General features: G+C 45.6%; 1 protein-coding gene across 3 annotated transcripts; it reads right to left on the minus strand.

The window, feature by feature from the left end:
* Positions 1 to 816: 816 nt before the first annotated feature.
* On the minus strand, positions 817 to 17,021 carry TNFRSF1A (TNF receptor superfamily member 1A). Of its 3 annotated transcripts, XM_066341022.1 has the most exons (10): positions 16,833 to 17,021; positions 7,340 to 7,541; positions 6,884 to 7,012; positions 6,443 to 6,589; positions 4,477 to 4,558; positions 4,088 to 4,155; positions 3,766 to 3,888; positions 3,381 to 3,418; positions 2,445 to 2,601; positions 817 to 1,866 (listed from the first exon to the last, which is right to left on the minus strand). In XM_066341022.1, the coding sequence occupies exons 1-10, from the start codon at positions 16,869 to 16,871 to the stop codon at positions 1,565 to 1,567; spliced, it is 1,287 nt and encodes a 428-aa protein (XP_066197119.1). In that variant the 5' UTR covers positions 16,872 to 17,021; the 3' UTR covers positions 817 to 1,564. The 3 variants fall into 3 exon arrangements, with proteins under 3 accessions (XP_066197119.1, XP_066197118.1, XP_066197120.1); XM_066341021.1 differs by lacking the exon at positions 16,833 to 17,021 and having other exon boundaries at positions 7,340 to 7,676; XM_066341023.1 differs by lacking the exons at positions 3,766 to 3,888; positions 16,833 to 17,021 and having other exon boundaries at positions 7,340 to 7,676.

Genomic DNA, 17,021 nt, shown 5'->3' on the forward strand with positions numbered 1-17,021 from the left:
AATGTGCTGGCACTCATATTCTTGAATATCTGAGAAGACCTACAACTGGATTTCATTTCAGTCCTACTTCGTGCCCTCAGCGAGCTTCTCGTGATGTGAGGTCAGCTAAGTTTTACACACCAAAGTACATAAAATTTGGATTTAGAAAAAAAAATAGAGACCACCAAGCCACCGACTCTTGACACTTCTGTAAGTTATTCCCCTTTTCCCCTTCCTCTGTCCTCAGCCACAGTCACAGAAAAGAAGCTGATATGAGCAAAACCAGAACAGAGGTAAAAATATTCACTTTAATTCAGAACATTTAGTGTATTTACAATAGAAAGTTTCTCCCTGGTAGAGGGATTAAAGACTGAAAAAATCCATGTTACAAACATGTGAACAACCTGCACCCAGTGCAGGCTAATTGATTTTTTTCCTACATCTGGTTCACTCAGGGTAATTCCAGTGAGAAAGTGCTGGGGAGAGCCTGGAGATGGTACCAAATGGCTCCCACAGCCAAGCAGCAATCACAGAATGCAGTCCAGGAAGTAGTGTGAAGTTATTCAACAGGTGCTAAAATATCTATCCAGACACATACACAGTCCCATTTGCAGTTAGATTCATCAAAGCAGGTAGACACAAGCCTACCAACCTGTGTGCAAGCACAGATTTGCAGAGGTGCTCATGCACACGTACCACCTCACCCAGGCAGATGCACACACTCCTCGCCACCCTGCACCTGGGCAAACACACAGGCAGGTGTTCTGTTAATGCTAACTTACACGATTTCTAGATACAGGAAAAAAAAAAAAAAAAAAAAAAAAAAAAAAAAAAAAAAAAAAAGAAACAAACTTGAGAAAAAAAGCACCAACCCTCTCATCTGACTCATTGGCTCGGAATCTTCATTCCTCTGGAACCTGAGGGAAATGGTGTGGAAAGGATAATGTCCTCCTGTTTCTCCAGAGAGAGAAGCAGTTCTGGATCTCCGGGAGTCTTTTGCTACAAGGATACCCACTAGTTGCTACTGGTTGACACCGAGAGGGGGCAATCCTCTCCCGCTCCCAGAAATAGGCACATCCTCCCACCACTTCCTCCGAGTCAGATTTAGCAATCAAAAGGCTGCAATATGAGCCACTTCAACTGGTTTATCTCGCAGAAAAATAGATCTGCAAGAAGTGAGTGAGTACTTTAGCATCTGAACAGTCAGCTTAACCAAAGCACCCTACAAGTTTACCCACTACATGATGCGTGGAGCACCTCTTTCAGCAACAACTTGTCCACAGAAGCTGATCTATGATCAAGTCATTCAGAGCTCCTATTTGCATCTTGGTCAGAGTCCACACACCACTTCCTTAAGGAGGTGCTTTCCCTCCCTGGGAAGGGAGGTGCTGCAGAGCTCTGCCATGGCTTAAAAGTGTTGAACTACATGGTGGTTAAGAAGCAAACCTCAGCCTTCCTCCAGCATAATCTGCTACTGTCTCCTACAAAACCAGCTGACGAGTGTTACAAAGATGGGGAGATATGGGGAAAGAAAGAGAGCTGTGATCCCCTCTTAATAGTCAAAGGCAGCTAAAGCAGGAATAGATTAAAGATGGTTGTGGAGGCTGCAAGGTTGAGGAGAGTTCTGGTTCAGCAAAGCTTCTTGTACAGCGTCACTGCAGCCGCTGAGCTCCATCTGGTTCAGAACACAGCTGATGTGCTCCACGGTGGCGGCACGGCCCATCTGCAGTTTCCACAGTCTGAGCATTTCATACTGGGCATCTCGCAGGCGCCGGTGCTCCAGCTCAATGCGCTCCAGGTCGCAGTCGCTCAGGCCCAGGCGCCGCACAAACTCCTTCCACCGCGACGGCGGCACGTGATCCACCACGGTGTACAGGATAGCAGGGTCTGCGAAGAGAGAGGGAAAACTGTCAGAAGCAAGGTTCTTTGACCTCGAGGAGAATAATCCAGGGCTGGAGGTTGCCTTGGCATCTTGCATTGCCCCCCCTTGTTCAAGTCTTGTCCAGTTCTCCAGAGTAATCATACAGACTCGTGTGATGTCCAGACTTGCTCTTATCCCTCAAAACGTAATGGGGATGTTTCCATATGCCCTTGTATAAGGTCATGAGCAGAGTTAAGCACATTTGCTTAGGGCTTTGCTGCCATACATTCTTGAAAAAGAATGAATTATTGAAATTATTCTGGGTCACTACCCCCGAAGCATTAAGGCTGACAGCATGTCAACACATATGACAATCCATTTTGCTGGCAGGGAAAAGGGACAACAGAAAGACCTTGCACAGATATTTAGCATTTACAGACTCAGGCTCTGGGCATGCTTCTGCCTTTGTACTATGCCATGCATAGATACACATCCAGGTCACACACTCTGGGTGAGCTCTGTCCAGCATAGTCCTAGCTGCATCTGCATAATTAGGTTCTCGTTTGACTTGAGAAAGAGAGAAGGATGGAGGAGTTGCACTTACTGTCTGGAAGCTGTGTCTTCCTGGCAGGTCTGACACAGTCTGGTAACTCATGTGAACTTTGTGGCAGATGTGCAGATTGGGGTGTATTGACTGGCAATTCTGTTTCCTTCTGGGACTCAGGAAGAAAGGTCGAAATCTCATTTCTTTTTTCCCCAACCTGAAACACACATTACATAGCCCAGAATCACCCACAGCAGCACAATACATCTGTCTCCTGTGAATAACCACTAGCTTTATATGCTAAAATTTATCCAGTATAGGTGGGGAGTGGGTGTTGAGATTTTTTTAATTCTTCCTACATGCTTTGTTTCAGCAGAAGATACCAAACATTTCTTTCCAGCAGAACCCAAAGAAATGTTGTAACTTGCTTTTGACACCATAAAACAAGAGTCTGGAAAAAAATACTTCTTTACAAAATCAAGTAAGGCTGGCACCCAAAATTACCACCATTCTAGAAGCTCCACATGCCACCTTTCCATCAGCCTCCTCTGTAAGGCTGTGGAAACCCCACCTCAGGTGCTGCCTGGGCCCTTTTATTTGCAGAGTTACCTTGGACCTGAGAGAACACTGTGAAGAAGCACTGAGAGGCTTGTGGAGTCAAGATTTGAAGTAAAATTAATTAAATCCTCCAATCTTGGGGTATACAGAGAGAAAAGGGTATTAAGGACCAACTAATTGAACAAAATGCACCCAGAAAATAAAAAAAAAAAATCAAAAAGCCAGGAGTTTGAAAAGCATCTTCTAGAAGAGGGGAAGTAAAGTATTACTGGCTCCACCCTCTACAGGAAAAGACTTCTGAGTTAGCCAGCTCTATTACTCAGCTCATATGAAAATACAAGGCCTGAAAACAGCCCATGGGGAAAAATATTACTGAAGATCCTAGGCTAACATATTTGAAAGTGGAAGGTAAGCCCTTACACCCATCATCTTGCTCACCTCAGATACCGGCTCCTTGGTTGACTGCGGCAAAGAAACTTCAAAGAAAGAAAAAAAAAAAAAAAAAAAAGCAGAAATTACTTTCACTTCCTCTTGTCCCAGAAAAAACAGGAAAGCAGCTACTCAACAATCCTGCCCTCAAAAATGTTTCACAGCAAAATACACGTCCCAGAAATAAGCTCATGTGCACTTCCAGTCACAGCTATGGGCCCGGATGCAGAACTGCAACAAACGCCTTGGCTATTTGTGCTACTTGTGCTACTCTGGCCTTGCAGCAGAGCAGAGTAAGGGGATCCCACTTTGTCCCTCACACACATGCACACACAAAACCACATAGAAAAAGGTGGGGTTTTATTAATATCACTGCACATGCCACTGTACTCACCGCAGGAGTAGAAAGACGACACTACCCTATTTTTCTGAACCAGCTTCCCTACTTTATGTGCAATGCAGAGGACAGAGATAACTCCAAATACTGCAACAAGGGTGCCAAGTACAAGGTTTCCATCTGGACAAAAGGAGGAGAGCAAAGGCATGAGTGACTAAGAAAGCAGCAGGTAAGTGCTAGAGGAAGAACAGCAAGTGAAGATTCGCAAATGGTAGGGAGAAAAAGGATAATGGTTTGACAACCCTTTACAAAAGGCATTAACAGAACAACACCCCATAATGAAAAGATTCCACTGCCCTTCAGTCTCCTGAGTACTCACTCAGGTCAGATGAAGTCGGTGAGGTAGCAATTGGGCTAGGACACCGCAAGCAGTCTTCTCCGGTGCAGCTGAAAGAGCAAATCAGAGAGGTGAGCACACATGCAATGAGACTCCAGCCATTTGCAACCATCCTAATTAACAGACAAGTCAAGACGAGCCTGCAAAGCAGAGCAATGCACTGTGACTAGTGAGTTTGGGTTCTTGGAGACCTGATGCCTACATGGAGGAGACTGGGGGTGGGAGAGGTGAAGACCTACATGCCCCAGAGAGGCAATTAGAATACTGTAAAGTTATGTCTATATAGAGTCGTGAGAAGAATTTCCTTCTCCTGTAGAGCTCCTGCTGTCTCTCCTACTCAGTTCTGGGGCATACAGAGTAAAAAAGCTCACCTGTTGCAAGGCTTGCAAACATTATTACGTGACAGGAAGAACTGAGGTTTACACCTGCAAATTGCATCTTTGTTCTTTGAACCTGCAGAGGAAAAACAAACACAAACCGTTGCAATAATCTGGACAGAGAAGAAAACAAAAGGAAGAAGTCCACTTCAAGATAGATGAGAGATTATCCTATTTTAAGCCTGGAAAACTTCTATTGAAGAAGAGATACAGGATTTGATCTAAATATAGAAACAGAGTTGGGGGAGGATATAAGTAATAAAAATAAGAATGCCACTGTCCTGAAGGTGGGCACCTTTGTAGAGGCTTGGGAAGAGACTATAATTACAGAGCAGCTGAAATTAGTATAATGCACAAAAAGCAGTAAAAGTCACTAAAGGTCAAGCATGACAGGAAGGGGAAACCACATTAGTCAAGCCAAGATGAGGGAGAAGTGGTGCCTGAGCAGCTGGGACTGGTGAGGAAGTCAGTTCAGGGCAGGGAGAAATCACTTCTAGTCATGGGACACATAAGCACTCTTCTGATGTCGTGAGTGGAAGGGGTAAGATGTCGTAAGTGGAAGGGGTATTGCTTCTAAGCAAGTCACAGGAGACAGCCTGAGTAGAACAAGTGTGGGGAGGAGCAGGCAAAGAACAGTGATGGAGAGACATCAAATTGCATGAGAGGAGGGAATAATTTACTAGAACAAGGAGCATGCATTCTGTGGAGAGTGAGGGACAAGAATAAAACACTTCCACATCAGCCAAGAGGGAAGGAAGCTGCTCAAGGAGACAGTGTGAAGAGATGACCCTTGAGGAGAGGCTTAACTATGGAAACTGTGACAAGATGATTGAGCACTAGGGGGAACACATTCACCAGTGAAACAGCAAACCTCACACTGGGCAGGGTAAGAGATGGGAAAGGGATCAGGAGCAGCACAGTTTGCCAAGAAGAGAGGATAGCTTTAAAACAAGGTAGGGTGTGGGAGCAGCTGGACTTGAAACACAACCCTGCTGTGATGATTAAAGAGCAATTACTAAATTAATTGTAACTGTATCTTTTGTACAGATCATGACCAGCTGAATAAGATGTTCAGAGGGGAGTGTGTGTCCTTGGGCTGGAAGACAGCCACTAAGGAATGTATGTACGTGAAGACTTGGAACACCAGTGGGCGTGTGAATGGGCACATGTGTGATGTCTTGTCTGGCTGCACAGTTGGATCCACCTGTGCAACCTTATAAAAGAGCTAACTAAGGAAATAAAGTGAGTTAGTGTTGCCACCAATACTGACTTGTGCTTTCTCAGTCATCACCTGAAAAGAAGACATTTAAGGGACATGGAAAGAATTAGATTACAGACAGCAGTGTTTGTTTAAGATCTCTGATTCCTGACTGGAGATGAGGCACCTTGGGACAACTAACACGAGTACTTCTCCCAGACACCAGCATCATCCCAAGGTAATGCCCAATGCCACTGGGTATAGTTCAGCATTACTCACAGCTCCTCACTTGAGAACACTGCACTGAACACTGTGGTTGCTCTGCAATTGACTGGCAAGCAGTTCAGCTGAGCACTGGGACCAGAGGTATTTTCATCCATTGTACTCAAAGTGCTTCCAGCAGTTGGTAGGGAAAATGTAGTGAGGATCAGGAGAAAGACAAACAAGGAAGGCAAGGAGAAACGTGCTCTAAACATAAAGACCTTACTTCAGGACAGGCAAGGCAGAGACACCGAAATCAAGTAGAAAGTAGCTCCTCACAACAGCCAAAATCAAGAAATCATTCAAGGACAAAAAGTAGCTATAGGAAACAGAGACTGATGCCAGAGCAGACAAAAAAAAAATAGCACTCTTTCTGGGGCAGACAAACTACAGTTTTTGTTCCAAAACTACCATCCTTTCAGTGCAAGGCACTGCAGCATATCAGAAAGTCTACCCTGCTACAGTACATCTGCACTGGAGCCATATCCAAGCCATACTCACAGCTGGCAATAGTCCCATCAGTACATGAGCTGCAGTTCCTACACCGGAAGAATTCAGACTCAGAATCAATTTGATACTGATTCTTCTGACAGCCACATACAGTATCTTGCTGTGGGGTGCAGGGGGTCTCTACTACCTGCTGGAGTTCTGAGGAAAGAAAGGAGAAATTATTACTCCAGCCTCTTTCTTCACCTTCAGCTGAGAGCATTGGTATTGTTATCCCCTAATTTTCACAGAAAAAGGCCAAAAAGGCCTGCAAACTGTACCTCAGACTGTACTAATTTGGTAACCCTTATTCCTCCTGTCCCGAGCCCATCCCCATACACTGTCTTACCCATTCAATTGCTTACTTTTCAAAGCTCCCTCACTCCCCTTGTCATCCCCTCCAGCCCTCATCCACCACTATTTTCCTCAGATCCTGCAGATCTCACAGTAACTCACCTGTACGGCAGCGTGTGCACCTGAAGCACTTAGACATGGTGTTATCAACAGCTGTGAATGTGCCACTGGCACACGGCAGACACACAGTTGCTTGGTCAGGCCCATCACAGTCTTTTGCCTTGTAGGTACCTGCAAGAAAATCACTTAACAGAGCTCTGACAGGAAGGCAAATATGTTGTCTTAGGGAGGACAGGAGCCCCTGGTTCCTCCCTCAAAGAAACCCTGGAGTTGACGGCGTAAGGAACAAATATGCTTCCTCTCACCAGTGTGAATAATGCTGACAGCCCACAAGAGGAGAAAAGGAATAAATAAAAGGAATAAGAATTTATCTGGGTAGGGATAGGTACCAAGCAAAAGGAGAGCTGATTAGTTCTAGCAAAGAGACAGTTTGATAGTGCAGGACAGGGAACTGCCTCCAAGGTAAAAGTCACTACTACTGTATTTATTTTGTGTTACCTGCATGGCACCTCATGCAGCAGTGGGTCTTCCTGGGGTGCAGGTATTGTCCCAGCTGACAGGGCGTCTGTTTCTTTTCTCTCCTCAAAGCGTTAGAGGGGCCTCTTCCATCCAAATCTACCCGACGGACTTGCAGTCTATATGGCACTGGAGTAATTTCTACAGATTCCTTTGTCAGCACACAGACAAATATTAGAATAACCTGTAAACAGAGAGAGGGAGGGAGAGGAGAGAAACAAGGTGAGAAAATATTATATCCTCCTGCAGACTGCATCTCTGACTTCAGCACCTAGAATTAAATCATATCATAAGTTCAGTTTACTTGGCTAATTGTGGTAATGGGACCCTATGGGACCCTCCACTCAAATGTGTGTGGGGAGATGATTTACAAAAATAAACCCCAAGAAACCGATGCCTGCCATCTGTGATATTCGCATGCCGTTCAATGGCCTCTCTGGCCAACTGGTTGTATATAAAACAAATACTCTTCATGGCAAGCAGTTTATACATGGAATGCCTTGAAAACGCTGCAGCTTGCATAAAAATTACACAAGAGCAAAGAAATGTTTTTATTAAGAAAGGCAGTAAGGCTGTCCATGTAGAAACTGTTCCACAGAGAAGAATGCACGCGGTACTTGCAGTACCACTGAATAAATACACAAGATAGGAAGTTTGGAATATGATGGCAAAGGAGATTATCACTGCCTGCAAAGTACAGGAAATCTTCCAAAACACCTCCTGGGCAAGCCAGACCTAAAAGCGTGGGAAAGTTAGATTTTTGAGTTCTCTCCGTGTCAAATGTAAATTCTTCCTCTTAAACTGCAGCTGTTAACAATCAGCTCATACAGTTTGACACAAAAATGTGCAGTTTTTTATTTTTTTAACTCTGTTAAGATGTGATTTCTACTTTTCCACTTGAAAGTTACTGTTGTCATGCCAATCTTAACAGAAATATTAAGATTGGCACGACTGCTGTATGACTGTAAGAGAGTGTGACATTGTACACCCACACACACATGAACCAAGGGTAAAAAGCACAGCCTGTACCAGTAATGAAGGATGCCATTCCCTGGACACTGTTTTCAAGACACTATTCCCAGCACTGAAATTGAGAAATATACTGTTTATGTAATGGCCGAAACGTCTCCACTCTAGTAAGACCACAGCATAAATGACTCATCAGCAAAAGATCCTGTACCAAAAGGATGGTAACAAGATTGCAGCATATCACAAACACAACTCCTTTGCCTGTTGGCCCAACAGAAAAACAGACCTTGGGCATGCATTTCAAACATTCAGATAAGAAAAAAAATATACAACAACAAAAAGGTTTAAAAAAACCCCAACAAAACAAAATCAGGTAAAAACTTGGCCCAAGATTCATGAAACCTGAAGTCAGCATGTTTCTACAGCAAAGACCCATCCCATACCAATCGATGACTCCAACCAAAGAGTATGGAAGATTTGTCCAAAAACTGCTTTACAGTACCATGAAGAAGTCCAGCAGAATGATGAAGACAACCTGCACCCCTTGTCATCCTCTTGGCACACAAGTGATCCTGGTCACACCATCTGGACCTCCATGCGTTGATGCTTCTGAGTATGTTACAGATGTACCAATGAACTCTGTGCATCAAATCGTGTGAATGATGAAAATCAGCTAACTCTTTTTGGCAAATGAACACCGCCCTGCCAATATAATCTCAGACAAAGTTTTACTACACTACCTTTCCTCTAACTGTAATGTTTTCCCAGCTTGTTTTTTTTTTGAAAGTGGTCATTTTGAAGATGCCCAGCATTACAGGCACTGCTTCAGAGTTCCCTTTTTTTTTTTTTTTTTTTCCAGCTAGGAGAGTTATAGCAAAAGCAAAGTAAACCAATAAGGGCAAACCACAGTGCTGATACCAATTTTGTGGTAACAAGCTTAACAAAAGATACATAGAATGAAATGGCTATGAGAGGCCCACACTGTCCTGTTTCTGTTTCAGAATTAAAGCCTCGGGGGAGAAAGGTACTTGCATAAAAGCAACTTAAAACCTCAAAAAGGATGGAGTTTGCAACTCTGACAAAGCCAAAACATCATTTTTCAGAGAGCTCTGACATATTCAGTAGACCAGACGCTAAAATAGTGAACAGAAAGAAAGAGAACCGCATATTTGGATAGATATCATCTCAGACTTAATTAGCTGACCACAGAAAAACTGTAAGCACTCCAACAACTCCCCAGCAAAACCAAAAATTGTTTCAGCAGTTGACATTACGAGATTTATTAGTTGCAGGAAAATGGATAAAAGATCCTCCACACAGATGGTCTGACACACAGTAACAGTAAAAACATCCTTATTCTCTAGCTAGTGATTAATCCCCTGATATGAGAATATAAAGCCAGTCTGTAAGTCACACAAATCAACAAGAAGATAAAAGCATCAAAGATTAAGCCAAAAATACAGAGAAAATTGGTCAGATACACCTTCACAGCCAAAAGAAAACGGAAGTGCTTTTAACTATTCAGATTAAGTGAAAGCATGTCTGTAAGTGTCATCAAAACAGAGTTAACACATTATGGACCACAATCTGCAGAGCAGAGAGTCACAGGCCACAAGTGACTCACGCCCCAATGACTTGGCCATCCAGCAAAATCATTCACATCACAGGGAAAAAAAAAACAACACACCATCTTAAGCAGCCCCCCAAGCCATTCAGCAATACAGTGATAATAAGCAATTTCATCAAATTCAGGTAACACACAAAATTAGAATAGTCTGTTCTGTTTCAGGTGGAAGGCACAAAACTCATGGTGTATGAACTGTAACAACCATATTACAACATGGACTACAGAGCTGATGAAAATCCTCAGCAAAACCAACCTAACAGGATATGAAAGTGACCACTTGGAAGTGGAAGAGTGACTCAATGAAGAGTGAGAAGACCCCATATAAAAACGCTTTTGATCTAGACAGTCGCTTGAGGCACAGGGAGTTTAGATCCTAAGCAATTGCCCAGGGATTTCCTTATTGGGGGTCCCCCTTTTGAGCCGCCTGGCTTCAGCTACTATGTAACACAGCTGATTTATACCAATAAATATGCCTGATAGAGAGGCGAGCCTGATTTTAAAAAATTCTTTAGCAGTTTGCCTCTTCTGGACACATTCTAGGACCTTCAAACACTTACAGTGCGAGGCTGCGAACCGCCGCCGGCACTCCGGGTGAGCCGCAGCAGCGCCGGGCACAGCGGATGATCCCCGCTCTGCTCTGCCCAGCTGTGCTGCCGTGCTGGATCCCCCAGGACACGGTCTGTGCCCTCTGGGCTGCCCGGGCACACCCTGCTGACTGTCACTGAGCTGCTGCCACCAGCACCCCCAGGGCCCTCCCTGCAGGGCGCTCCCCAGACACCCCCTCATAGTTTAGATTTGTGCCCAGCGGTAACTCTGTCCCCGGAGTCAGGATCCAGCAGCTGGACTTGTTCGATTTCATTCCAATAATCATTGCTCAATGCTCCAATTTATCTAGAATAAATACATTGAACAGAACTGGCGCTGGAATTGAGCCCTGAGGAGCACTGCTGGTCGTCAGTCACCAGCCAGATTTGGCTCTGTTTACCAAGCACTGAAGCCTCAAGTCATTGATAAGAGTTTTCCGAGGCAAAGTTTACAGGTCTCCTGCAAGTGAAATAAGCTGAATTTCCATTGTAAGATGTACAGCACACTCCACCTGCCAGTATAATAAAAACAGTACCCATCAAGCAGCTTCACAGAGACCATGTGTATGAAATAAACCAAGTGATAATTCAAACCACATGTGATGCACATCACTGATTCACACCTACTCACTCATCTCAGTGAGTAGGCACTACCCAGGGAAAACAGAGCCGGCAAAACCTCTAAGGTTTACTTCTGAAACTGCTGCAGGAATAACCAAAATATGGCAGAATGCTGCTTCCTTAAAACATTCCAGCCTTCTGGGTGACAGCTGCACATTCTCCTCACATGTAAGGCAACTCTAGTTGCTCTAGTTACTGCCCAGCATTTCACCTGCAATGAAAAAAAGGCACAGCACAAGCCCAAAAGCTCTTCTATGCAAGGTTTTGACAGCTGAGACAGGCGTTAGGAGCCTTTCCACAATTTTCACACTCAAATATTCTTGAATTACTGCCACCACTACAATTTACACCCTTGTTCCTGCTTCTGCTTCACCAGGCCATGCACAGAAAACTCCAAGTAAGGTGATACCCCCACCAGAGTAAAGCAAAGAAGAAAGGAAGGGCAAAGATAAAAGTGAAGAACAGAGCAAGATGCCAGAAAGATGGGTGAGAGGGTGGAATGAAGGGGCATTTGAGATCAGTGTTCTCAGGGCAAGGAGACATAGTGCACAGTTCCTGAAACACAGGGACTGCACAGGGAAGTGCAGCATGTCAGGGCTGTCCCATATTATCTCCTTAGGAGCCTGGGAAACACCAAACTACTGAGCATGAATGGCTGCAGCCCTGCTGTGACCTGCCAGGCTCCTTGCCTGCAGGGAGAAGGATGGAGGGAGCAGGTACAGTGACACACAGGTCATTTCTCTATCTTTAATACTGTGGCTTCAGTATTGCTGGAAAAAACAGCACACCATACTAGTCACTGTAACTATCTATATTGTGCTGTAAATAATTACAAATTAAGTCTTTTAGTCTCAGCATTATCATCATCAATGAAATAAATATTTTATTCATATAAATGCATTTAGTTTGTCATCCTTAATCCTTGGACCAAGTTGCACAAAGATTTCATTGTAATAACTTAATCAACTGTTTCCCTCAAAAAAGGCTTCCATTTTGCAAATTCATTTTTTAAACTAATTAACTGCATGCAAATAAGAGGCATTATGAGTCATTAGAGTGTCTCAAAATATTTTGTAACACTAAGTTGCCTTGGCTTAAGAATCCAGCATGATACATGCCCCATGCATAAGTATTCTACATATGAATCATCTCTTAGCCTTTTTAATGAGTCATAAAAAATTAGTCAGCTCAGAGGCTTGGACGAAAACTGGTATCTTGCTCCAATGAGCTACCAAAGAAATCAGGGTATGGGACTGACCTTTATATTCTTTGTCTGGTTCAGCCATTTCCAAAAGCTCTTGGAGATCTGCATTTTTTTTTAGTTTGCTATACAAAGATGAAAGGGAAACCAGAACTTCTGCTTTACACATTGAGAAATGTGCATTAAAGCAACATTTACAGGAAGTTTTTGTCATTGCTCACTAAAATCTGGAAAGGACAAAACAAGGCTACAAGAACTACTAGTATAAATAATCCTCCATTTTATGAAGATGAGATGAAAGAATGCTGTATTTCAGGCCTTGTCTAAAATCAGCAGACTAGTAACAACTTTTGATACAATGAAGAAAGGCCTTAGAAATCCTAGCTTAAAAAACAAGGAAAAAAAGTGATTATCTATAAAGATTGTGGATTTCATAAAATAAAATATCATAAAGTATATGTATTTAGAAAGTTTTATTTCATATTAGTAGAGATTAAGAAAATAATGGAGAAGTCAGTAGGTGGTCACAACCGTAAGAAAATTTCATTGGAAGGTTTCCCTCTGAGGACGCTGTGGTGAACACTGTGTCAGAGTGCCACGTTCACTGACCCTTGATACCTCAGCACTTTGCCCGCCTGTGTTCAGGGCAGAGTTTCACTGTGCTGCTGTACAGCCTCACATCAGAGCACTAATGGAGCAGGAGCCATGGGAAGGCTCAGTGGGGTCCTTACTTTTCCATCCTGAAATGATTTTCAGCTAGGCATGAGCCCTCGGCCCCTGCCCACTCTGTGCCACAGACCTGCTCGTGCCGCTTGTCAGTGACTCACTGGGTGAATTTTTCAGTCAGGTAATTGTCCAATGCCAAGTCCTACTCATTAGAACAGATATTTTCCTATCTGGTTTAATAGAGAAATGCAGTGACATTGCTTTGAGATGTGCTTTCCACTGTCAGGTTGCTAAGAGCATAACCCAAAGATACGTGTTAGCAAAGGAAGCGCTCAGCTATCCAGGGATTGCGAAAGAGAACACAACGCATCTGCCCCAAATCCAAACAAAGCCTCTTTTGTGATGACTAAAGAAAATGGGTAAGAAAGTGAAAAATTACAACACTGGGTTTACCACAAATAAGACTGCTAATGCAGAAAATTGATTACTTAATGAAAAGGGAAAGGCATCCAAACTGACAGTACTGGTTACTTGTGAGAACAAAAATTGCCACGTAAGTGTACTTAGCACACACCCTAATACAGACGTTTCATTTGGCTAGAAGTAGTTAGCCCTAACAATAGAAATTAAAATTCGAGTAATAAGCAGTAAAAGTTCTATTTATCTGACTGAAGAAAACAACCAGAAATGCAATCAAATTCTATGAATTATTAGGAAATAAATTGAGAATAAAACCAAAAGTGTTGTAATGACTATATGTAAAGGATTGAATCCAAACTGTAGTTATGGTCCCCAATCTCAGGAATATAAATTAATCCAGATATAATACAAAGAAAAGTAAAAAGGACCATCACTGGTACAGACTGACTGCCACAACGGGAATGATAAAATACAGAGGTCTATAAAAGAGAAGCCTGAGCCAAGGATACTGTAGCAGGCTCAAAGTCACAAACGCCAAAGAGGTGAACTGGGATGAGTGTTCTCTGTCTCCTCCAATACAAGAACTATGAGGCATCACATAAGACAAGCAGCAGAGAGATTCAAAACAAACACAGGGAGGTCTTTTTAAGGCCAACAAGTAGCTGAGGTGTGGGACTCCCTGAGAGAGCGCTGGCTCTGCCAGAAACCTGCCCTGCTTCCAAAACTGATCACCACACCCATCAGCAGAAGAAAAGAAAAAAAAAAATGTTCAGGGATGCAAAATATGAAGACACCATATCAACCTGGAAATTCCTACAGTCCCAGCCCACTGGAAGCCATTCTTATTTTTCATTGCTGTACACTTGCTCTGCTCCAAAACCCTTGGCAGACACCTGTGACTGGTCACTACTGGTAACAGGCTGGTGGCCCAACAGTTTTTTCTTACAATCCACGTGGTGGCCTGGTTTTCAATTTTTATATAACATAGCTTCTAACTTCAAAATGGCTGTTTCTCCCTTTACTTTGAAAAGAAATCAGTGCCAGAAATACCCTTATGGGTATTTTTTCTTTTTTCTTCATAAAGTGCAATTTTCTTTAATAAATAAAAATTCCATTATATATATATTTTTTTCTTTCAATGAGACAGAAAACACCCTGGCCTCAGTGAAGACAGATGCCATTTTGTCCACTGTAAAAGTCAGGAGTGCATGGGGAGAACACAGAGAACCTGAAAATGAGTTTAAGGACAGGCAGAAAGAGTGAATGTATGGGAACAGGGTACAGGAAATTCTGAAGAATCACAGGAAACATAAAAGAATCAGAAGAGTAGAAGGGAGGCATCAGACAGCCAAGAAAGGCTATGAGAGCAAACAGGATGATAGGCAAAGTAAATGACATATGGAAGGGCAGGCAACAACCTGTAACTCCAGGAAAAACAAAAAGAAGAATATGATTTTATTGAAAAGATAAGCATTATCAGTGGGGAGTAGAGTGCTGCTTGAAATGACACACAAATAGGAAGGGGAAAGGATCTTCCAAAAGAAATCCCACTGAAGGACACTTCCTCCACTGTCTTATTTAACTGAAGAGAATTTAATGAATTTGGGGAATCCAACAGGTTTTTTCTTTTTTTCCCACCTGAATGAGTAATATCAAGTATAGTATCTGATTTACACCAAAACATGTGCACCTCTATTCTTAAGGCAGAAATACGTTTTTCAGATTTGCTAACTGCTTTGAAATCTGTCTGTAAATCAATGATTTATGTATCTTACCTAGGCCCCCATATGGTAAGTGATCCACAGCTAGAGTCAAGGTATTCCCTCTCCTCAGTTTCAGTTGCACTGTCCTGCCACTGCTAGCTTTAAGCCTATTACCGGGTTTCCAAACCTTTCAAGTGATTAAAAAAAAACCACCCCAAAACCAAATCCAAACCCTTCTGGAAGGGAACTTTGCCCCTGCTGCAACTTTCTGACCGCAAATTAACAACTAACCCAACATTACAAGCCCAGCGCAGCCAAGTGCAAGTGTGCATTAACCAGGATGCTCAGGTGTTTAAGGATAAACAGTTTGACCCTGTAACCTCTCGACAGCAGAATTCATAGTGTCATGATGCTGAGTGACACCACTCCATTGTCCCACCTTTACCGCGTATCTGCTGATACCGGGTCTCCATTCACGTCTGGCAATCAGGTTATTCACAAAACTCTCCGATTTCTTTTACAACTTTTTCGCCCGCAAAATCACAACGGGCAGCTTAAAACTCTTGCCCTACGGAGCCCGGGAAGGCTAAAGAATATCTACCGGCAAAGCTGAATTTGCTTTTATACAAATCCCGTGGTTTGGGGCGTAGCTACAACCCACTAATCTCGGTTAAAAAGCCCGCAGAGTGGCATTTGTGTGCGGCCGGCTGCACAGCAAAGCGTGGGTGGTTCGTCCCCGGCCCCCGCACGGAGCGGCGGGAGCGGAGCGGCTCCCATCCCGGCCCGGGCGGCTCCCATCCCGGCTCCCATCCCGGCCCGGGCGGCTCCCATCCCGGCTCCCATCCCGGCCCGGGCGGCTCCCATCCCGGCTCCCATCCCGGCCCGGGCGGCTCCCATCCCGGCTCCCATCCCGGCCCGGGCGGCTCCCGGGCGGCTCCCATCCCGGCTCCCATCCCGGCCCGGGCGGCTCCCGGGCGGCTCCCATCCCGGCTCCCATCCCGGCCCGGGCGGCTCCCGGGCGGCTCCCGTCCCGGCTCCCATCCCGGAGGGCTCGGTGTCCCGGCGAGCCCCGGCGCCCGGAGCGCCCCGCGCGTTAACGGCCGCGCCGCGGGCTCCAGGGAATCCACCGCCGTTCCTGTAAGCCCAGCCGCCTTTTCCCTGAGTCAGGGATAGATCCCGGAAACGGCGCCAGAGCACTCGGTGCCCGGCGGAGGGCGGGGAGCGGAGGCAGGGAGGCACGGCGGCGGCGCTGCCCGGCTGCCCCGCGGGCACCGGCGGATGGCGCGGCTGGGCTGCCCGACCCGCTGCCGCCGCTCCTGCCGCTCCCGCGCCGCCACCAGCCTCCCCTGCGACGACGACCGCCCGCCTCGCCCTCCCGCAGACTCCCCGAGCCCTGCCCCGCTGCCGTCCGCCCCGGCGTGGGGCTGCCGAGAGGGGAGCCCCAGCCCCCCGGAGACGGCGAGCAGAAAGCGGGCCGTCCGCAGACCGGCAGCGATGGGGAGCCCGACGGCGGCCAGGAGGGCCGAAGAGAGCCCGGGCCCGAAAGCTCGACGGCGGACACCGCTGTGCGGGCCCGCAGTGAGCCGCAGAGCCGCGGGACCGGAGCCGTCGCCGGGCGAGGCGGTGTCCCGGCGGCGCGCGGCCCCGCTCCGTCGGGAGCGGCCGAGTCCCCGCCGTGACTTACCGTCCCCAGCGAGGTGCGGGGCAGCGCCGGGCCGCGCATGGCTCCGCGGCCCGCTACATCCCCGTGGCAGGGTCCCCCACGTCCAGAGGAAGCCGCCCCAGCCCTACCCAGCGCCGGCCGGAGCAGCGCGGAGAGCGACTACCCCGTCTCCAACTTCCTGGCAGCGGCAGCAAGAAAGAGAGCGACGAG

The sequence above is a fragment of the Sylvia atricapilla genome, chromosome 2, assembly GCF_009819655.1.
Source record: "Sylvia atricapilla isolate bSylAtr1 chromosome 2, bSylAtr1.pri, whole genome shotgun sequence".
NCBI classification, from domain to species: Eukaryota; Metazoa; Chordata; class Aves; order Passeriformes; family Sylviidae; genus Sylvia; species Sylvia atricapilla.